Here is a 23964-nt window from a genome sequence, read left to right as displayed (position 1 = left end):
TTTTTAGCATCTTAAAAAGGAATTGATTAAACACACACCTTTCCAGAGGTGCTGATTTTGAGAGGTGTTTGTGCAGCCAAAAGCTTAATAATCCCAACTTTGTTAAAAGGATCTGAACTGAGGTTGCCTCATTTTTCAGTAGCTGGTGATAATTTATCTCCTGACGCTTTTCTGTGTATTTTAAGTGTATTTTTCTGATGCTTCTTTAAATCCTCAAATACAGCGTAGCACAGGACTTCAGGGTCTCCAGCTCACACCAACAGCTCTTGCACTTTGAACTTGCAGCACTGTACTGGTTTGAGCTGACACACTTTGCCTTTTCTCTGCAGTGTTTTCTCTTTCAGAAGCTTTATGTTTATCAGGACATTGCCATGTAAGCAAAAAGCTGCATCTGCTAATTGCTAAATGCTGGCTGCATCGCCTTAGCTGAGGTTTCTGAGGTCTCTGCTAAGATAAATTGGGAGTAACACAGGAATTTAAGACTGAGACTAAAAAGAAACTGGAAAATAAGAGTTTAGTCTTTTTACAAAGTAGTTTTTTTTTTTTCTTTAATGTTTTATGGTTATGACCCTGTTTATTCAAAGCACAAAACTTTATTTATGTCAATTTTTAAGCAAACAATGGTGTGTTAATAGGCTTAGACCTGAATGCAACATCTCTGTGGATAGTTAAAACAAGTCATGAGCTGCTTTTTTAGACACATTTTATGCAATGAGTATGACTATTGCAGTAAGGTGTACAGTCAGCACCCCATACATTTTAGGCACTTGTATATTGTCAAGCCTTAAACGTCAAGAATTTACAAGGCTGCCCTAAATGCCAAGCATGACCTATAGAATGTGTTAACAAATGCCCCTAGCCACAGGCATAATGCTGGTGGTTGTTATGCTAGAAGAGGTAGCTCAGCTACAGCTGCAGAAGTTGAAAGCCGAGGTAGTTATTGAAACAGTCGGAACAAAGAGCCATTCCTACTTGCCTCCAAAGCAGCATACATCATGCCCACCTACCTCATCCAAAAGGGACCAGGGAAGGGGTTTCATCAGGCAGCCAGCCTCCTAAGCCCTCCTTTTTCCAGCAGCTTGGATAAGCGAAAAGTGAACTGGGGACCTGCACACTGCGATATATAGAAATTACTAATGTACAACTTTTATCCCTGCTGTGAGGAATCCGAGTCCAATAAATATTTGTTTTTTCCCTTGGTTCGATTAGTTTCTATGACTGTTTTCAACCGATGAGCTGTCAGTGCTTTCAGACAGAAATGAATGGAATGGATTTTAAATAATGATTTTTAATGCAGCGTAAGATGAAACTTTGTAAATAGTATTGGGTCTAGATCATAACAATTTCTGATAACTTGAGGACGATGACAATCAATTATCTACCAGTTGAGCTGCTCCCCTCTTACCTGTATTAATATGTAACAGTGCCAATATACCTATGGAAATTTCTGAAGCTGTTATGTACATGTATGAGGAATCAGTGTGTGCCGGGGGGGGGGGGGGGGGGTGCTCCACCTGTTCTGAAAAGAATCTCCTGGTGTAGGTGACTTGAGTATTAAGCACACCTGAACTATTTCATGACTGAAAGGTTCATTTATTTGAGGCAAGTTTAATAAAATATTTATTTTTTCATTTTAAAACAATTACTATGGAAGCATAGATTTATAAAGCTGGCTAAAGACACTTAATGGTTAAAGAATTAGTAACAGGTGAAAGCGGTGATAGTTAAAACAGTACATTCCCATCCTCTTTTAATGATGTACGATGACTGTATGAAACTGATAGTGTTGATGAAGTGATGGTTGCAACCAAATCAAATAGAAAGCACTACAGATGTCTTTGTAAATATATGAAATGTAAAATCTAATAAATAGAAAAAAATGAAGTAGTGATCTTGTTGCCGCCTCATTATTTTACATGATGATGCCTGAACAACTTTGTGGCACAGTTGTTAAAAGTCTGGACAGTGACAGTGGTGGTAAGAGTCCAAGAGTTGAGGTGGAGCCAACTGGGGAGATGTTAGCAGCAGAGAGAATATTTGCGCCTCTTGGCTCAGGTGCCCATGTTAGTTGTTATTTTCCTGATCACAAAAGGAGCTGTATCCTTTGCTTAAGGAGCCCCTTCTTCTATGTCGTGTGGGACTCAAGTAGCTAAATTAAAAGATACATTTTTTAAGATAAATCTTAAGGATTACAGAATCATAGAATGGGTTTCTTTACATTGCCAGACTGAAGAAAAGCCAAGTCCATTCCTCTGCTTTCATGCAGAGCTCTGCAGCAGCTTCCAGCTTGTAACCCAGTATGAAAAAGTACCTGACCCCTCCACTCCAGAATTCTGCTGCTGTCCCCTGAGCTCCAGGGGTGGTTTTGGCTACTGGAGCTGGAATTTCATCAGACCCGGGACACTGTGATTTACTGCAGGAGAAGCTTTCTTCCTGCACTGTGTTATCTGAAATAATTTGTGATGCAAGCAAATATCTGCCCTTCAGTTGAAGTAATTGAATCCAGAATACCACTCTGGGGAAACCACAGTACTAACCTGTAATTTAAGGCAGGCAGGATAGTGAACTGTAGCCCAGCTGGAGTCAAGCAATAAAGAGTTTGTACTTAATTGATGCTGCTCCGATTACAAAAATAAGCATCCACAGCACGTTTATTTAATGTTTAAATTACTTCATATTTTTACATGACCTGAAAAGAAAATATATTTACCCCACATACAGTAATAGTAAACAAGTGCATTATTGCAAACATTAAAAATAAATCTTTTAACCAAGTCTGTACAGAAGTTAAATAAAATTATATCTACAATACTTAAGTTGTGAAGAACAAAACAGAAAGTCTCTCTCAAACTCACAATTTCCCCGTTGCTCCTAATACTGGCATAGATGGAGGTTATGCATCCTGCCCCCACTGCAGCGTTTGCCAGCACCGTTTCTTGCAGCCAGTTAAGTAGGTTGACTTTCCAAGTGTTGGAAGTTACACGTGCGAAGAACAAATAGCTGAGTCTCTTTCCCATAGCTTCAGAATAGCTTGCAGTAAAACTGCTGAATTTGGGGGAAGTGAATGATTTCTTTTTTTATGATGAGCTGGTCAATCTTTAAAAGAAACTGTTCCCAACCAAAAAATCTGAAGCCATTCTTTTCACTTTTTTTTTTTTATTTTTCACACACATTGGTGGCTGCAAGTTTGAATTCAGTTTTTAAACTGGGATAAGATCAAAGCCATGTACGTGACATGGTGAGACATCGGTACAGGTTGCCCAGAGAAGCTGTGGCTGCCCTGTCCCTGGCAGTGTTCAAGGCCAGGCTGGACAGGGCTTGCAGCAACCTGGTCTAGTGGAAGGAACTAGGTGATCCTTTCCAACCCAAACCTATTCTATGATAGTATGTAAGGTACAAATTAGGATTCATATTGTTTATAATCATATGTAATTGCACAAATGCTTAGAAAATAATACTGTGTTTGCGTTTTTGACTGATAGTAAGTGATCAGTAGAAGAATAAAATGAAAAAGCAACCAGAGGTCAAGCTGTGACATGAACCAAAACCACAAACACTAAAGAAATGACCATAACTTCACTAAGTGGAACATAAATTGCAGCTTGTCACTGCCACACTGAAGGGCCATTCTTTCAGTTTTAGTTTTTATGCTAAAGCAAAGAGTTTGTAAGAAAGATGGGCACTCTTAAAATGGGTGGGGGAAAAGGTTCCTCCAAGTAGCTCCAATCTCATTTCATTTGTAATTCAGAGACTCAGCCATCTGCACGCAACAAGATGACCACAGTCCCTCTTCCTTGTGATATCAATAGACTGACTTGCATTCCTGAAAGTTAAAGTATTATTACAGGATAAAATATGGCACCAGTTCCCCAATGAGACCTAGTTCAAGGTCACCCACAACTCAGAGGTTCAAAGATCACCATTCCCCTGTTCTCCCTTCAGATCTGATGGAGTGGTTACGACGGCATTCCCTCTGACCACAAACGGTTGGAAAAAATTCTCCATCTTGAACTGAGTCTCTGAAAATTATTAATCTGTTTGTTCACCGAGATTTTACAAAGAACTGCACAGAGTTACAGGAGTTAGTGGAAAATGTATGAAAAAGCAAACAATTTTAGGGAAAAAAAATCACCTCAGAATTCACCGTATTTGCTGAAAACATCTCAAATTTAAAAAAAAAAAACAAAAAGAAAACCCCATGAACTGTTATGTAAACTTGTATATAATCTTAAATTGCTGAATTGGTGATGACTTTTTATTCCTGCGTATAAAGGGTTTCACATAACATACATACACTACCTCCACCCAAGGTACTCATTTCTACATTACCATTTTGTTCAGAAAAATGCCCTGGTTTACCAGTAACTTCATGTTTCACATCAGCTAAAGGTGACCGTTACTGAAGCATCACACTTTTGCTCTTCTTTATTCCTTGATGAGAAGGATTCCGGCATGTGTCACGTGAGGGCGGTTCTCCAGTAACATCCACTCTTTGTTCGGCTGACCCATGTTAAAGGTAATTCCATGATATGCCCACGGTAGTGCTCAACCATTTAACTTCACTTCTTCGTGTCACGTTTAAACATGTATGTAAACAGGAACATATATCCAGTAGAAAAGACTCATTTTCACATGCAATTCTGTACAGTGCATTCTTGGCTCTCAGATTGTTTGAGAAGGCTGTTTCCACACAAAATATGTACATTTGCACTATATACATTTATTTTCCACACAATTTAAATGTCTTCTTGTGTCTCCAGTTGAGAATTTTTGTTCAGGCAGACACAAAATAAACCTGAAGAAAGTTTCCAAGAATCTTTTCAAGTCAATGTCTTGACTGATCTTGCATTGCTGAGAAGAGGTGTAGTCCAGAGAAAAATCCAGCTACACACAGCAACCTTTTCAGCAGAGTTGAGTTGTCTTTAGGAACCACAATCTGTGCCAGATCATTGGTGATCTGAGAAATTTCATGTGCCACACACACAAATATGAAAGTGCTGACAAGAACATTAAACATCGGATATCCAGGAATGAGCACCAAGATCCCCTTTGTGTCTGCTGCCAGCCAAATATGGTACTGACAAATGAAAAGCTGAAAGAAAAAGAGAGTGTGCTTATGTTTTCTTACATAAAAGCATGACTATTACTATTGCATCAACCGACACATTATACTTCTGCTCAAGTCACATTAAACATACTCGGAGAAGCTGTTTTCCACATACCTTTCTTTGCTCTTAAGACAAAACTATTAGTCTGTCACAGTACATAGCAAAATGGGTTTGCCTAGTCCTTAACCAAATAATACAGCACAGGGCAGCATCACCTACACTATGTCAGGAGAGATGAGGAATACAACTCTGCTCAGCTACTCTGTCTGTGGCAAGGAACTGAACTAATATGCTTGCAAATAGAAGACAATACTGCAACTGCTGATGAATGCAATAGCTCCTAGAGTTGGTCATGATCAGCACCTTCAAATTCACCGGGAATCACAACAGTGAAAATGTCATCCTTTAAAAAACAATTCAAAGTCATGCACTGCATAAGTGTAGTACCACAATGAGTTTGTCCTGTAAGTTCGTTTCCCTTTTTAAAATGCATTTCAGTAAATACAATAAAATGAAACATTTAATATTATTAGGCAGCAAATCAAATGGAAAGCAAGGTAATTCCTACTGTTTCAAAACACACACTCAATGGAACAAGATAACATCTGCACTAAGAAGGGTTTTGCTTGTAATGTTACATTTGTTTATTAATGCAGGAAAGCTTTCTAGGGCAAACACGTAAGTGTACTTGCATTAGTCAGATTCATGATGATTCTTCAACTGTCTTAAACTTTTATCTACCAACTGCATACACACCACATCTTACTGCAGCATTAAATCCCCATTCTCATAACCGTAAACTCCCCCCACAAACAACGTAAGAAACAGCTTTGCTACTGTGAGATATTTCAGCTATGATTTTTAAATGTAGACAGAACCTACAATGCTGAAAGAGGTCAAAGACAGCACCATGGTATTAAATAAGCCAATAAATGTTTTCACTATTTATGTGTTATACCACAATTAATAAAACCACCTTACACTTCTAAGTTTCAATTCACCGTAGTTCTGATTGTTCTACTCACCTCTAGAGAAATTTTGCCAAACCAGGCAAAGAATGAGCTATACACAGATCGGATGTAGCCAGGAATGTTCCTGATGAGGATGAAAGCTAAAATCTATTTTGAAAGAATTAAAAGAAGAAAAAGTGACTGTGGATGACAAGCAGGTTACACATACACACACAAAAGGTTTATTCCTTTTCACTGTGTAAAGTGAAGTACATCATGCATTAAATTGTCTTTAAAATCTGATAAGTATATAAGCCAAACAAAAATCCATGCAGTTTATAAAGTCAGTCTTGAAACTGCAAATCCCGCACATGCATTCTTATAGCATAGCAAATCATATTTACATCTTCAGTACAATCACAGTCTTGATGTTGATAGGTATTACTATACACTTACAAGGTATGGTCATAAAACATGTCATACCATGCCAGCCCAAAATTAAGGTGGTCACAAATCTGAGTTAACCCTCAGTTTTTAAAGAGAGGGTGTCAAGATGGACAAATTCATATTAAAAAATTAAGTCATACATACTGCCCCCTCAAGAGGGCAGGACACACTGCTAAGCAAAGGAAACAGAGAGGGAATAGTCAGACAGCTGTGGTATAGTGGGGCAGGGGACACGGTAAGAGGAAAATATGTTTCAGAAAACCACACTCATGCCTCTGTGGCCAACCTCTTCCCTGCCTAAAAGGGACTAAAGAGTCCCATAGGTGCTTCCTACACTAATACCTCACAAACACTTTTTCTTCCCCACAGCTGTCTACTTTTCCACTGCTATGCAAGTACTCAGAAGTTTGGTCTGGACTTAAACAGTGCCTATAAAACCTACACTAAGGACATCATGGTTAATCAAAAGCATAATCACAGTATGCGATTCCAGTGCTTTGAGGCAATGAAAACCAGCAAGCAACACAGTTAAACCCTTTTTCACTTTCAGACATTTGAATGAAGCTGACATTCCATACTAAAACAAAAATATACTTAAAACCAATTTCTAAAAGAGCTCAAACAGTAACAGAGTAGATTCTACCACTGTAAGGAAAAGGACCATAATTTTAATTACCTGCACCACAGAAACAGAAGGGTGTAGCTCATTGCACTCTGTCTTGTTTTTACAGCTACTAGCCCAAATAGAGTAGGCCTAAAAGACACAAACTTCAGTCTGTGTAGCAATTCTATGTACTATTCAAAAATTAAACAAAAGGTAAGCTATTTTGAAGTATTTCAGCACTAATTTGGCTTACTAATACGTGAGACAGTAATATAAAAAAATACATTTTGCTTAGTAGGAAAAAGTGAAATATTAATACTAGAAAATATTTCAATAGAAAAATTACATTGTGCATAATTTTGTGTTTCTCTCAAATTACTCTTTGCAAGTGACAAATACTGAACTTAGTCATACCCTAAGATAAAGGCATACTGTTGACAATTTTTTTATCACAAATAGACAAGCAATCGAGAGCAGAGGTAAGAGCTGCATTGTCTACCATATCACTTTTATGGACCGATTTTCTTGTAACCTTTGCAATGAACTGAAAAGAGTGATGACATTTTCATCTACAGTTGACTGAAAGGAAAACTATTTCAGTGAGTAAATAGGTCAGGCTGTGCAAAAAAACACAGATCAAGATTTGACTTTTTAAATCAATGTATTTTCTAAAGAAGAACTTTGGAAAACTTGCTGTTTAGAGGTTTACAAACCTGATCATACAGTTATACTGGGTACGTACCAAAAAGGATACAATTGAAATAAATAATAAAACATTTGAAACTCTGTTGGAGAAAAGAGGATCTCCTTTTCCTTCTGATATCATCTGACGTTTCTGCAATGCCAGATAAATAAAAGCAAACAGCATCCCATGAAAAACCACCTGTAAAAGACAAACAGACAGCAGTGAATATTTCACGGCTTTTACAAGGACTTCAGGTACAAACAGAAATGCTACAGGATAAATTATTTGTAATACCAAAGCTTAGGTTTCAAAAGATCCTTTGCCAGGTTTACTGAAGCAACCAAAAACTGGCTTTCTAAAATAGGTCATCATAAACTGCATTTTTAACTCAAAAACTACAAATAGAAGTACTGTTACTAATGCTTCACAGAGCATTAAAGACATGACAATGAAATTTCAAGAAGCTTTCAAGTACTGACTATGCCCTCTGCAATCTATGCTAGCACTGAAAAGAGCTTTCTCTGGGGAAAAATCACCAGTCTCTGGCCTTCTCCCAAGCTGGCAGGTGAAATCATCCAAGAAGCACAAGTGCTTCCCTGTCTCACAGACGCAGCTCTTCAGAGTGTTTTACGATCTTATGCCAAGTTCTCATTAGCTAGCTACACAACACTGTTTCAGGCCCATGTGGTGCTTGTCTTCACTATTTTTTTTTCTGAGACTTCCTCTTCCTCTTGATGCTGCTGCATCACAGAATACACACTGCTCACAACAGCAAAGCTCCAAGGCTGAAACATCTTAATGCAGTGTGCGCTGCTGATGGGAGCAGCCTGGGACATGACAATAGTGTGTGCTTCACAAATGAAGAATGCCAGAGGGAGAAGTGTGCAAGCAATCCCAGTAAGGATAAGCCTAGCAGATAAATGCTCCCATCTTAGGAACTCCACTTACCTTACCAAGAAGGCAAAAAAGAAGACCAGTGTCTCCCTGTTCTGTCCCCCTACATTTTAGGGTCAGTAACTGGAAAGTACTTTGCCACTGGAAAACCATTTTAAAATATCATAGAATCACAGAAAGGTTTGGCTTGGTAGGGATCTTAAAGATCACATAGTTCCAACCCCCCTGCCATGGGCTGGACATCTTTCACTGCACAAGAATAGTCTGGTTTGAGCATAAAGACCCTGATTTTAAGAGTGTTTTGAAGGTTACCTTAAAAAACAAAAAAAAAATCCTTAATTGATACAACTTTCAAAAAATACGATTAGGAAAGCCACCATGATAACCTGCCTTGTATTCCAATAGCCTGAAGTGCTACAGGTGTTAAATTTTCACAGTCAAATTTTTGAGAAAAAACAAATCTAGTTCACTTTATGACTTTTTTAAAAGCAGGATCCAACAGCAAATAAATCAACATCCCTCTTTTAAGCAAGGCTTTGACAGACATTTGCAGAAACAACCAGCTGGGACAAACTCTTGCTTTCCCTCACCACCCTGTTACCCTAGATTAAAAAATACACGTAAACCAGCAGTCTAACTTTATACAAATGTTACATACATAGCGATCCAACTTCCACCTAAACCACCATTCATAGACATTCCCATTCAGTTCAAAACACTTGGACAGTGGCCAAAAGGAAAATATCTTCTCGAATGCACCCTGTAAAAAATAAACAGGGCAAAAGCATTAACACTGATGTCAACTATATTTACTACTAAATCAATACGCTTTCTTTTAGTATTACCACTTATGTGTTTCACTAGCTGGATGACATTACCTAAGTAACAGGCTTCTTAGAAGGCACTCCCCCAAAAAAGAAAAAAAGCCCAACCAAACAAATCCAGAAATACTTCTTCAGATGAGAAAGACTTTCAGTTTTGCTTCCTATAAAGGTCTTCCCATTTTGTGCTTGCAGGCTTAAAGGCAGAGATCGACTGATGTGTTGGAATAACAAATGCATACTCTACCAAAGACTACAGTTCAACAGGCTTAAAAAAAAAAATGAGGGATTAAAACCACACAATCCCCCCTGTAACATCCCGGAGTGACAAACTCTGTCTTTATTTCTGTCAGCTACACTTGCGGCATGCAGTAAGTCACTAAATTAATTTAGCATGAGAAGCAGTCTTTTGATAAGGTATTAAAGCCAAAACCCAGTCTCTAAGAGACACTGATCTTCATATCACCAGATCACCATGTGTTTCACCGTATGCTAGCAAATGCCAGTAACTTTAAGCACATAAAAGAAACCAACCCACCCCAAACCCAAAGCATAGACCTTTGTATTTATTAAGTTTGTAACAGTATACTGAAAAAATGTCAAGCATTACAAATGAGTAAGACAGATACAGAATTGTGTTTTTTCCAGCATCCGCACCAATTCAAATATGAAAAGAAACAGGTTCCTTTTTTTCCTTCTATCTTTATGATACAGGAACAAATGTACAAGCTATGAGCACATTAAAGAGTAGGGATAGGCAATATACTCTAAGGTTATCAAGGATAAAAGTAGTAAAAATTTACAAACCTGAGAATATGACAAAAAATATATACATGTCAGTAAGCAAATCAGTTTCAGCAGTAAACCAAAGTGCCACAAGCAGTTTCCTGATGAAGAAATAAATTAATCAGTATATGGTCAGCAATTTTTCAATGGCAAACCCTAGGACACATTAAATAATCAATGTTCAAATATTACCAGCAATATTTTAGCACCAACCTCATTCACATATTAAATTTTGCTTTAAGCAATTAAATGAAACATTCACAGCAATTAAAAACCTATTAACCCTAAAATAAGTCTCGTGTCTCAAAGAGGGACAACATACAAACAGAAAGAAGAGAACTTGGGTGTTCAAGGAGAAACACTATTTTAAAGCATGCTTGCCCAAACACTGCACAGCAGTCCTTCTTCCAGGAGAATGTAAATAAATAAATAAACTAAAAGCCCAACAGCTTTTGTAATGTGAGATAAGTAGAGCATACATTATTAAACACTGAGGTACCAGCTGTATTCCAAAGCTCAACTGCAGGTCATTAGGGACAAGTATCTTGTGAAAGGAAGCCTGAAAAACTGCTCCTCAAAGCTACTGACTGATATTAAGCTCTATCAAGCCTCAACATTGCAACAGGGATCATCTCTCCCTCTCTCACCATATAAATTGGCAGCTGTAAATTGGGGCATAAACAAGTGAAAGTAGTCACTGAAAGATTTTCTAGTTTCGCAAGACACTGTTAATCTGAAGTACACAACAGTAATTTGTCTGTATCTGGAACAGAAGCGCCTTCGCAGGAAAAACCCAAAACACTAGAGCTATTTGCCTTTGAAGTATCTTGCAAAACTACTCTCTAATTATATTTTTACATCTATTCCTAGCATGCATTTGTTATATTTTATTGTTGCACCTGCAGACTATAAAATTTGGGTATTACTCCACCAACACGGAAGGAGGACCTAAGCCTCTGAAGGTTTTATTTCTAATTTAGGTGAATTAAATAAGCATTTACCACTTGATGACAGCTTTTCAATGAACTGCAATGCATAAAATAAGCCAGGATTTCACTTTGATTTTTACTCAAAATACCAATATCACAAGTCATACTGCTGATAGTTCACTTAATCTAAGATAACAAACCCCACATTCTTATTTGGCAGGATGTGGCAGAATTGGCGCTCAAGATGGATGAGACATATTGGTGATGCAGAGTGGGAAAGTCTAAACGCTCACTGCTCATGCCATACCCATTAGTACATTACAGCAACAACAGACAGCTCAGCTAGCATGGACAGGGTAACCTATCATTTTAGCTTGCATTCAGTAATATTACAACTTTTTATCACACACATTTCTGATTTTCAAAACCTATTAAAAAGTATTCTAATATGACTGTAACCAGAGTCAGACTTTATTTATCAGCTGTTACATTTTCTAACTGACACACAGTTCATCTATGACATACTGTATTTCTGCGAATAGCTGGATTAGCATATTTTGACTATGTTACAAAGAGACTGAGATCCAACATTACCATTTTCTCTATGGCTATCACTGTAATAACATGAAAATGCTTTATAGCAGAAATAAATAAAAAAATAATCTTACCATTTGCCTTTTTCTGGACTATCTGAGGCCATATAGCTAAGGTGGCATAAATGATCATAAACCAGACAGTGACTAATGGCACAAAGTAGTAAAACTGGTAAGGTCGGTCCATCACTATGCACAATACCACAACCAAGAAATTGAGACGAAATAAAACCTGGAGAGTGTCAGAGGAGAGAAGACATAGGATATATAAGCTGGGAGGCAAAGCTGAGAGAGATGGGGGACATGTTTTTCTAGCACTGTATGAAAATATTTATGTATTTTACATCTCATATGCTGATTATATTTCAGCTGAAACACGGCTAAATATCTCAGGGAATACCAACAATGCAATGCAAGAGTGCAGGCCGATTATGTAGTAGTGGGCCTCCCGTTCTATACTGGCCTACTTGGGTAGAGAGAGCACTGAAAACAAGGTAAACCAGAACCGATTATTCCCCAGGCTGGGGACTGAGTATTCCAGTTGCTGGATGTGTTTAAAGCCTCCGTGCTTTCACTCCCACAGCTACCCAGCTAGATCTAACACTTGGGTAATGCCATTACCAGTACCACAATCAGGCTACAGACATATTTTTAATGAGCACGATGACCCAAGTTACATGACAATATAATACTTAACAGAAATAAAAGATATATTTTTTAGAAAATAATTTTAAACTGCTACAGCACACACTGGGTAGGAAACTTCAAAAGTAGGTTAGTTTCTCCAGTATCATTACGGTATGGATATTCATTTCCTTTATTAACAAATGTAGGCTCCAACACACTGTCTTTGGAAGCATGCCTGGATCACTGCTTATATATTGTTATATATTGGATATTGCTACTGCAATGAAAACTCCATTGCTATATACTGGAAAATATTTGTCTTGATATTTTAAAGCTTACATACTTACATTTTAAGTATCATTTATACACTACATGTTAGTATGAGATAAACATTACCAATTAAACAGATCAGCTTACATAGAAACAATAGTCATTTTCAATGTGAAAACCTTGGTTAAGTAATCTGATATCAAAATATTTAGGGAGTAAAAATACACTATGGATATTGTGCTATCTGAATAAATTTCTTTATAAAAGCAGTAAATAGATATTCTTACCTGACAAACTCTGTATACACCAAAGTCCCCTTTTATCCAAAAATATGAGAAGTGTCCATAACCTGTTTGGAACAGATATGCAGCAACCAAAACTCGAATGTGCATGTACACAGGCAAAAACTGTCGAGAAAAATAGAGTACCTTTTATAAATGTCCACATAAATGCTTTTGGCTTTCCATTTTCCCCCTCTATTTAATGCTTTTTCTACATTGCAATATATCAGGTTTAACTAAGAAAAGAAACATTATCCTACAATTCCCTGTTTCTTACTAAGCTCTGATGGTGCCCTAACCTCTTCAACGTTAAAATGAATTTGTTCATTTATTGCTCTACACTTTCCACATTCTATGACCAGCTAAAATAGACTTAAGAGGGGCTCTTTGAAAGCTTGCCTTCAGCAGGTTCAAGTTCACAACATAAAAAGGAAGTGTTGCCAGCAATTAAAAATAAATCAACATAATATTCTACCTTATTTAGGGTATACTTTTTCTCTGGTCAAACAATGCATAAAGTGCTTGTGTCAATGAAATCTACACTTACATACAAAGAAAAACAAATCCTGCTGATAGTGTTTAAAAAACTACAGGTACAGCAGCATTAGTTATTCATTCTATTCAATTTTAATACACATTTGCACTGTCTTTCTTTTGAAGTAACATACACCAATTGCACTCCCATTAAAAAAGAAAAAGATAAATTCAAATCACTTACAGTGCTTGCTCCAGAGATATGATAAATCAAAATAACAAGTTGCATCCAGCCCTTCCATTCATCAGTCTGCTCTCTATTTAACACTTTAGTCTAATGCAAAACAAAACAAGAGTGTTGCTATTCCAAAAAGTACAAGGAACATCTACAAAATGAGGAGAGAAAGTTCAAAACAATAAACCACTTTATGGGTAAATAGGTCTCAACTTAAAAGTCTTCTGTCTAGCGAACACGGGTCTATCAGATTTTAATGTGATATATACGCTCTTGTATCTGAGCTATCCTCAGTCCCAATTTAACTCAGTGACAATGGCTAAAAGCACTCATATCCATTTGCTTTCAAAAAGCTTTTGCATCTAATTCCATGCAACCATTACACTGCTTGCGAATGCATTTTTTTGCAGATGAGTTACACTGACTTTCAGTATTTAGCATTTAGTTATTTACACTCAAACTTGGAAACAATGTTATAAGCCGAATGTCAACATGATCATTACCTCTTTAGTATTTTCAGTATAAAATACCCCCAAAACCAAGATATAGACGATTGGTATGAAGAAAGATGAATGTGTATAAAATTTATTTTCCTTCATGAAAAGATTTGCTCTGTCACATAGATAAAAATAGGTCATGATTAGACCAAGTTTGCAGAAGGACTGTAAGAGCATCTCTAAAGTAGAAACATTAGGAGTGCTGATGGCAGGTTTCTTCTCCTCTCCACTTTCCAAATCAGTGCATGATTTGCTCTTCCGATAATTATTCCGATGAATTAAACTGATAATTAAATATCCAATAATGGACAAAGTAAAGAAACAGAAAGCTAACTTCTGTATCAGAGTGAGAGGAGGCTGAGGCTGGCAGCAGGAGCCATCAATGGGCTTCATTATCTTATTGCAGTAGACATTCATAAGAATCATCGCATTCTGTCAAAGAAATAAGCAGTTTTGTCAATTAATCACTAATAAAAACATTAACATTTTCATTGTAATAAGTCTTCAAAACCATGCACTGGCATAAAACATATACAATTCTCCCCTATCATTACACACGTAAAATTTCACTGTGCCCCCATATACCTAGTTGCGTTCAACAGTGCAGCCAAAACACCTCTTCCAAACATGAAACCCTTGAGCTTCTTCAGGGAAGCAAGAATATCTAATCCTAATGCTTACAATAACAGGGTTCTCTCTACTGGGTATAAAGCTATGAAGAGCTAAAGGGAGTACAAATGAAAAACAGCTCACAAACTTGGGCACTAATGGGGCACAGTAATGAAACTCTAAAACATGGAAATGAGACTGAAACCTACGGTGCAACGGTATGTAGTTCATCCAATACTTTAAATAAATGGAAATCTGGGAAGGAGTGGAACTAGAAGTGACCCAGTGAGAGTACACTTTCACAAGAACACACTGACAAGGCCCAGACATGCTGTGTGCATACAGACATTTGTAGGTTAAAGATAAAATAAGAAATAAAGTCAGTTGCAGTCCACACAATCAGGAAAACGTATGTATTGTTTTCTTATCATTTTTATACTACTTACTGAATAAAATTATGTGAGCACATAGGTGAAAAATTTAAGACTTATTTCTTAGTACTGCTTTACAAGTAATTCTCACCCTAACTGATACATGCAGATGAAGGCATGAAGTTTGCATGCAGGATCTAGCCAATTAATAGCTATTTTGAAGTAGCTACACACTAACATCTTTGCTGTTGTGTGTTTTTTTAACATTGTTTGTAACTGACTGCCCTCACACCTACCGGGAAATTTTGAACAAAATTTCCTGAAGAACGTGGTCCTCATTCCATTCATATCGTCTGCTATTTCAGAACATTCACTTAAAATCTCGTTTTACTACTTTTCAATGTTGACTGGTGATAAAAGCACTTACTGTATCTCTGCTTGATTCAGGCAGATGCAGACCATCTGTAGACTTCATGATAGTTTCTTGTGCTATCAATTTCGATACACTGAACACTTTAACTTTAGCTTTGGAATTTCTGGAGCTGCTGTTCAGAATATGAACAGCTGCTTCATTATAAGCATCTATTTTCTCATTAGTGATCATTTTCCGACTTTCGCTCAGCATATCTTCATAAACAGGATCTGAAAGGACAAAGAATGAGCACATTAGCCTTCTACTTGACAAAGACATTTGCTTAGCTCAAGATCCACAGGCATTTAGATAGTCACAACTGTTTAAATGTACAGCAAAGAACGAGAGACTGTTACAGTAACTAGAGTTGTTTAGGATGAAATGTTCTTATTGCCAGTCCCTAGTCATGCATATGTACTTACAGATTATAAAGCTTTGGCCAGACATGAATGCCTGTTTAATTTTCCCAAACCCATGAAAAGCATATAATGCTTGAGTACAGAGCTGCTTATGTCTTTGGAGAAGGCAAAAGCAGACTCCAAAACCAAGAGAACAGAAGACAGGCAGCAGAATAGACACATGGAAAAAAGAAATGAATCTCTCAAACCCATTAGTTACTGCAGAAGAAGCCAGCTTCTCCTTTCAGAAAACAGAACACCACTTAACTGATTGCAGGCTTCAGAAATCATGTAGAGCTTAACACAAAACTATACAGGGTTCTGGATCAAAAAGGTCAGCTGGAGATCAGTAAGTCGCCACAAAAAGCTGCTGATGTTCTCACTGACGAAACACACTCTATGAACTGTAAGGTGATTTACTTCAGCTACCTCATGCCTGTTTTTGGACAATCAATGTCTAGACAACTCTCTGTACAGACACCTCTTCTTACTTGTTCCATTAAAGAGCTCGGAGATGACTTAAATGGACTGCATCTTTATCAACAGAATGGTGGGCCACGCCTGACAGCTAATTGCTTCTAATATAAATAAACACAGTTTTGAAAGGAATGCGAGAATTCTGAGATTATGATAACCTAAAATGCTATGTTTTATGGCAGATAAAACAGGAACACATTCTATCTACCAGCTCACTGTTCAAAATCAGGGATATATTATGGTTTTACTTGAAAAAAAAGCAAAGAAAGTAACCTTGGTGCCCATAATAAAAATTTCACAAACTCATTGTGAACCATGATTTCTGGCCCTTAATCTTAACTCATCAGTGCTCAGAAGCAAGTTTCATGCTAGAGACTTAAACTGTCCCTGTTCTCAAGAGTATGTCCATTCCAGACACACACAGAGAATGCACTTGCTGAACCTCTCTTACTATTTATGTAATCTGAAAACTTAATAGAACACAAACACAGGAATACAGCTGGTTTATGCACTGTGTTCTTGACTCCCAGGAGGCAGGTATGGAGCACAGCACAGGGAGGACAGACCTACCATAATGAGACTGAGAGTAAGCTAACAAAGAATTAAAAGAGTTCAGAAGGCAAAACATTTTCCTGGGTGAGTTTTAAATTTCCATCACTACGAACAGCTAGTTAGGTTCCTGCTAGTTAAGGCTACAAGAAAGGCCAGACAGGACTTCAACCAATGCCCTTTTCACTCTGCAAGTAAGCCATACGGACTAAGTCTCCCATATCCTACAAGGCAATGATTCAACAAATATGACAGTACAAATTATTACAAATTCATTACTTTACCTTGTAAGACCCAGTAAACATCACTAGTTTTCGCTAGTTTTTCCAAAAGAGGTGCAATTGAAGTGATATTGATTTTATACTGTGTGAGGGCTTCATTGCTGCCATTATGAATCTTGATAGACCACTGGAGAAATAAAGAAAGAGATTCAGCACCTGTATGTCTGAGGACCCTTAATTAACTGATTCCTTTGCTCTTTAGTAGCTGTTTTTCATTATTTTTATAAAGCTAGATTATTTTTCTTAATATTCACTTTTAAAGTGCTAAATATTTCTTTTGGACTAAGCAGCTGTTTATAGACAATTACATTTAAAGAGACCATTCAAATGCAGAGTATATAATATTCAACTTAATGTATATTTGATTTTTCAAAAATCAAATGAGCAGTCATTCAACTCTTGACTCCCAGGACCAGCCAAGTACTAGAATAGATGACTTCGGGGAGCTGTTGAGATCTGTCCCTGGAAGTTTTAAAGAACTTCTTATCAAGTGCAACACAAGTATAACTGATCCTGCCTTGTGTCACACTGATGGGTTAGGAGACCTCTTAAAGTCCATGTCAGCCTTGTTTTCTGTGATGCTGCAGCCCATATAAGCCTAAAAGAATTATGCATGCTCAAATAGAGCGTTCCAGATTGGACCATGATCCAAAGCAGTATTTTGTGACTGAAATGTGTTTATTAAAAATTATTCTCAGTTAGTAAGCAAGTACTTGCATTTAACTTTTTTTTAAATGAACAATGCTACTTTATTAGCTAGGTTCAAGCTAATCAATGTTATCAACCAGTATCGCTGCCAAAAAGCAAGTACTGTACATTGCACAGCTATAATAAAATATACCTGATATTTTAGAACTACTTGTTGTAACAGCAAATTCACTGAGAGTATATTTTTATTATAAAATGAGTTTTAAAACTTTATTATGTAACCAACTTGACAGCATTAAAGTCATCCTAATAGGACTTTCTTCTTTACTAAAATGCCCCATATATGTGTAACTTACCGTGGCAGCTCCTGCTACAATTATATGAGGTTTTGCCACAGAACTCTAAGACACAAAAAGTAAAAAGAAATTAGGTTTAAAATAGTCACAAATTATTATTATACTCAGCAGGTTAATTAAGACTCATCTCTTAATTGTGACTCAACTTGTCCATCAGTTGACAGTTATCAAAGAATAGATTACAGACATATGACAGAGACCATCAACTTGTGATACCCTAGAATTTTCACATAAAATGTGCAAAAGTGCAAAGGATTAACAAGCACTCGCAATCATTATCAATTTAGCAGCATAAATTCACTTCAAGAGCTATCTAAACAGTATCTCCTACTGTCAAGTAAACTGTAGATCATACTATTGAAGTACTTTTTCTCTCAGTATCTTGCAGCATTGTCAAACATCAGTTTGTGCTGTTGTACTGACTGAAGTTGTTGCTCCAGAGGTCTGAAAGTTAATTCTAGGACAAGAAACAGAACATGTCCTCAAACAGAGGAGCGTAAGGAAACAACAATACTGACCACCTTAGTATGAGTTTTGCCTTGGCATTTAGCAGCTCTCCATTTTTTGTAGTAATCACAGAAAAAGAAAAATGAAATTATAAGTGCAGCTATCTTGATAGAAGCTGTTGTGCAAGAATGACCAATAGAGTAGCAAAAGAATCACTGGGGACCATTATAAAATAGCTCCAGGCTATTTAAACGTCAACAAAGGAAGAAACAAGAAAAATTTACTTGCCGATCTGTAAACGTATTACTTGTTATCAGAATTACATGCATAATTTTATGCTGAATAACATGAGAAGTTGAATCATAACTGAAACATAAAATAACTAGTATGTAATTTGAAGGAAATATTACAGAAAGATAAATTAAGGCATTTTTGACTTTCCAAATTGCCTCTGTCCTTCAGTTTGGAACACTGAAATTGATATACAAAATCATAGAATACCTTGAGTTGGAAGGGACCCACCAGGATCAGAAATGTTTGGTCACATAAAGACAGAGCCATCACAGACAAATAAGCAGTGAAATGCCAGATCTGAATAAAATCCTTTCAGCTATTAATGGGAGGGCTGGATTAGCAGAATTACCAGCTCAATCTGAAACCAGGGCAATGCTGTTGTGTGTCCTAAATTGTAGGTGAGCAACGGTGGGGAATCACAGCAAGACCCTTGTCAAGGTGGTCTGAGATGATGCTTTTCAGAAGTCACTCCTCTTCCAAAAGCAACAGGAGAACACCTGTGTGATGACAGCCTCTGCCATCACTGCATCATCATCTCATCACATAAAATGTGTAGAAGTGAAGAAATCTGGTCCTGAGATAAAGGTTGGACTTGATGATCTTAGAGGTCTTTTCCAACTTGGTTGATTCCATGATTCTATGAATCAACTTGCTCCAAGGAAGTAGGGTTTTACTGGTTTGATCTGGGGTTTTGGGGGGCCAAGTGAAGCCATCTTGGGACACTAGGAGATGCCCAGAAACATATACACTAGTAAACATCCCCTTTTCACTATTTCGATGTCAAATTTCACATCCCTGGGACGTAACTGACTGAATGTATGCAATATGCTACAGCTGCTGGTAATTATAGCTGTGTATGTAAAAAAAAAACAAAATGGGAAGGTAGTAGTCCTCAGACAGTTGCTGTATTTTCCTGAACCACAGTTTTTTAAGACAAACCTCAGTCCAAGATTTGATACGTTGTCTCATAGAGCCATTAACTTCTGGATACCACAGGAAATCCTGTAAAACAAATGCAGGTGTACTCTGTAAGCTTAAAGACAAGCAGTAGAACAATTGAAAAAATATAAAAAACCAAATTAATTACCATCAATTCAACTGTGAAGGAAAAATCATTTGGCCTAGTCAGATTTCCTTTATAGTTAGCATGAAAAGTCAGACATCCCCCTCTAGCACGCAAAACAGAAAGCAAAGGAAAAAAAAAAACAGGGGGAGGGGAGGCAAGGAACGGGATGATGACTAAAAACCCCCACAAACCACAAAGCTTTGCTCCCATGAAAAAAGAAGAAATTTTCATTCAGAGTTCAAGAGTTGGGATTTCACCAAGAAAATGATTTTTCAGTTTCTGCCAAACGGGCTGTCCTTGGACTTCTAACATGATCAGGGATAAAATCAAGCTCACAGCTATAACTTATTTGTTAGAACTTCCTTTTGCTCAATTTTGCACAGTTTTTACTAACAGGTTTTCTTTGTTCCAGAACTTACTATAATTGACAGCATGAAATAATAATTTTTGAACAGAAAGGAAACCTAACAATTTACTTTACACTTCAGAAATTATCAGCTGACATTTTTTAGACGTCAGGAGTAGTGCCCAACTTTCACCTAGAAGGACAGGCAAAACTGAACTCTCCACTTGCTCCCAGTGATTTTCGCTTTTCTTGGTCAACTATTTTCCACATTTAGATTACTGGGTCACAGCCACTAGGATTGTGAAAATTCAGCTACCATACCAATAATGTCAACAGCAATACAGTATCAAAACAAGGAAGCAGCAGACTAGGAATATATTCTTAACTATACAGACATCTCCCAAAAGCCCAAGCCTGACAAACTCAAATCTTGGTGGTTAGATACCTGCCAAGGCTTAAGGAGCTCTGAAGATGTAGTTATGTGTCAGCCTAAGCCAACATAAATCACACTGCCTCAGCCCCTTTGTCCTGGTTTGTGTTCTGCTCTCTCTGTTCTAGCATTCAGATAACCATACGATGAGACACATCAGACCTGACCTAAAAAGAAACCTATTAGGTAAGTTTTTGGCTGAATTGCTTCCTAAAACAGCAGACTCCACACCTGTACCAGGGCTAGTCACATCACGAACACAGAAGCATGCTCTGAAGGGCAGCAGTGGGACAGCAGGCCTAAATTGCAATGAACTCACACCCTAAAATGTTATTTTGTACCCTAAATCTTGACCACATACACAAACAGGTACTGAAAGCTCACTTGCAGACAACTCAGCAAATACACTGCTTCTTTGGTTTTCATGAACAGAGAATGAGTTGTCTCCAGGGCATAAACAAAAACATGACCAGCAGAATCCCCGCGCAGCTGACAGCTGTCATGGGAAGCAAAGAAAGCTATTGAGGACACCGGTTTCATTGCCAAGCAGAGAACAGAATCCTTCATAAAACCTACCCTCAAGTACTCTGTTTGTTTTCTTTTTTAAAATATCCACATTATAATAAACATTGTGGTTATTTCTCCATGTAAAAATAGTGGAAGGAATACTTGTTGGGATAGCACAGAGAACTCAATAGCAGTTACGACAATTAACACTCCAAGTAAGTTAGGCCCAGATACATATTCTTACAGCAGTGGAAGAGTAAACTTCCCGGCAAAAGCTATTCTTGGGAAGGCCAAATTATACTATCTGACAAAAAGAAAAATCAGAAATGCTTCCAGGACTTACGCCCAAATCTAAAACAGAATCGAAGTACTGAAAGCCAAAGTCTCTCGAACCATCTTATTCAAAATATAATATGTTAAGATACTCTCTGATATATTTTGTGGAAAATTTATAGTGTTGATGGTCTAGAGCTTCTTTTGACTTTTACAGCACTTGCGGAAAATTGAAAGATCCAGCTCTGACTGTAACTTGGAATACATTGTATGAAATAATAATATGATGATGACTTGCAATTTCACACTAGATAAAAACTTACCACTTTAATTGAAGCAGATTTATCTTCAAATGGGATATTTCCATGCTGCCAAAAAACCCAAAACAATAAAACCAAAGTGAGACAAACTCTTGGAACGGAAAAAAAAATATTTACATTTGTATGTTAAATTGCTCTCACCGGGAGGTTTATTTATCCTCAGCAGAAAGGATTTTTCTTGTGTAAACTTGTCAGTATACTCATGAAAAATATTTATGTTACTTTCTTGATAAAACAAGGTACTCGAGTGAAGGTTACTTTTCCTGTAAGAAATCTATCCAACAAAGTCTGAAAGGTTTTCTATTCACTTTGTTAAAAAGGCATGAAATATTGATCTACACTTAGCCTCTCAAAATGAGAAAAAGACTTTTTTTTTCTCTTTCTTTTCTTACACTGCCTTTCCTCTAGCCTTCCTTTTCAGCTGCCCAACTTCTTTACACAAAACAATCAACACAGTTTTAATTAAAAAATAAAATCATTTCAGGCAGAAATAAAGTCTGGAATGCATTATTAAATTTGCTGAGTGTTATTGTAAGAAATCAGAAAGGAAGCAGTCAGATGCTGCATATATATTTGTCCTTTAAAGTATTACTAAAATACAATACTAGTTTCAGTCCTGATCCAAAAGAACAAGTGCATTTCTCTTCCACAAACTGAGATCTTGATTTCCTAAATATTTGACAAAAGATATGCCTCAACTCAAAATCCATTATAGCACTCCATCATCTCACCATCACTTTTGGGCAGCAGCTGTGACCTAACCAACAGATGAGGAACATCAAACATCCTGTTTTGACCGTAAGTGACTGCATGCTGTCTGTTGGAGAAGGCACCAGCTTGCACTTCTAAATGACAGAATTACTAAATGACAAATCTGATGTGCAGTTAAAAGTGAACTGTGTCTTTTCCCTCACATATGTACTTAGATCTATGAAGGCATACGCCTAAGCATGATACAGCAACAGAAATCAATTTCTGTTCAACACATGATACAGCTAAATCCTTTCTTACTGCTTCCACCAAACAAACTTACATTCTTCACCTTATAAAATTCAGACAGCTCTTCAGCAGTGATTAAAAGGAAGGTAAGACCAGAAGTTTTTTTTAGTTTCAGCTTCAAGTTAGATCTGGAAATCTGTCATTGCCCTAAGGATTTTTAGGAACAGATTAGATCAGCAATTCACTGACATTTAAAATGACAAATGATAACCCACGAATTACTACTATTTAAAAACACACAAAGGAGCAATCTTTTTTTCATCAAGAAGCCAAATAGGAAGCGCAAGTTGCTATGGGACAAGTCAGCTTCATTAATTTATTCCCACACTGCCACAAATTTTCACTCAAGCTTCCTAGTTCACTTATCTGTACCCAAACAATTACCTTGGTCTAATCTTGCTCTCCTCCAAAAGGCCTTTTTGAGGTTCTTCTTCCTGATGGCTAGGCCAGCAAATGGTATAATTTCCCGTTTGCTTTTTTTTTAATTCAGAGGTAATTTAGGAAGGCAGAAACAAAGACATCATCAAAACAACGATTGCCTCACCTTATTTCCTTCTTCTTTGACTTGAGGATTTATGAGTTTTATAAATGAATAGAACAGCTGTCGAATTCTAGAATCTCCTATAAACACAACATGTTTGTCTATGAGGCAATTTTTTGCTTCACTGTAAAACAAAATAGCAACATTCATGTTACAGGAAATTTATATTTTAGGAAAAAGTCTTTAGAAAATCTACAAAGCAATACAGATAATTCTAAGCATTGTATCCAGCTCTAAGGAATTGTAAATCTTTTTTTTAAAGCATGCTGAATTAATAAAAAGTTTAGCACAATTTGCACACAAATGAAAATGAACTCTCCTGCTAACAGGCAAAAAATAAAGCAAGCTTTTCTATTCTGTGGTGCTACAAACACAGCAGTTTCCAAATGGCAATAAAAGCATAATTCTAAAAAATAAAAGTCTCTTACTAGTAGGTGAA

At 37.0% G+C, this 23964-nt stretch overlaps 1 protein-coding gene across 1 annotated transcript in view; it reads right to left on the bottom strand.

The window, feature by feature from the left end:
• Nucleotides 1-3344: 3344 nt before the first annotated feature.
• CASD1 (CAS1 domain containing 1) overlaps nt 3345-23964 on the bottom strand; it is a 29503-nt gene continuing 8883 nt past the window's right edge. Inside the window, exons 3-18 of the mRNA XM_061468497.1 lie at nt 23529-23649; nt 21989-22033; nt 19983-20045; nt 18303-18347; nt 17302-17425; nt 15609-15823; nt 14208-14633; nt 13714-13803; nt 13002-13121; nt 11893-12049; nt 10317-10396; nt 9347-9448; nt 7852-7992; nt 7182-7259; nt 6134-6226; nt 3345-5092 (exon numbers count right to left, since the gene is read on the bottom strand). Coding sequence (XP_061324481.1) covers nt 4826-5092; nt 6134-6226; nt 7182-7259; nt 7852-7992; nt 9347-9448; nt 10317-10396; nt 11893-12049; nt 13002-13121; nt 13714-13803; nt 14208-14633; nt 15609-15823; nt 17302-17425; nt 18303-18347; nt 19983-20045; nt 21989-22033; nt 23529-23649 — 2167 coding nt within the window. The 3' untranslated portion in view covers nt 3345-4825. The remainder of the gene's footprint in view (nt 5093-6133; nt 6227-7181; nt 7260-7851; nt 7993-9346; nt 9449-10316; nt 10397-11892; nt 12050-13001; nt 13122-13713; nt 13804-14207; nt 14634-15608; nt 15824-17301; nt 17426-18302; nt 18348-19982; nt 20046-21988; nt 22034-23528; nt 23650-23964) is intronic.

The sequence above is a fragment of the Pezoporus flaviventris genome, unplaced genomic scaffold (genome assembly GCF_033815535.1).
Source record: "Pezoporus flaviventris isolate CSIRO_AGI_PZ_B2104156 unplaced genomic scaffold, CSIRO_AGI_Pfla_v1 ptg000047l, whole genome shotgun sequence".
Taxonomy (NCBI): domain Eukaryota; kingdom Metazoa; phylum Chordata; class Aves; order Psittaciformes; family Psittacidae; genus Pezoporus; species Pezoporus flaviventris.
The sequence above is the reverse complement of the archived record's forward strand: the minus strand, read 5'-3'. Positions and strand labels throughout refer to the sequence as shown.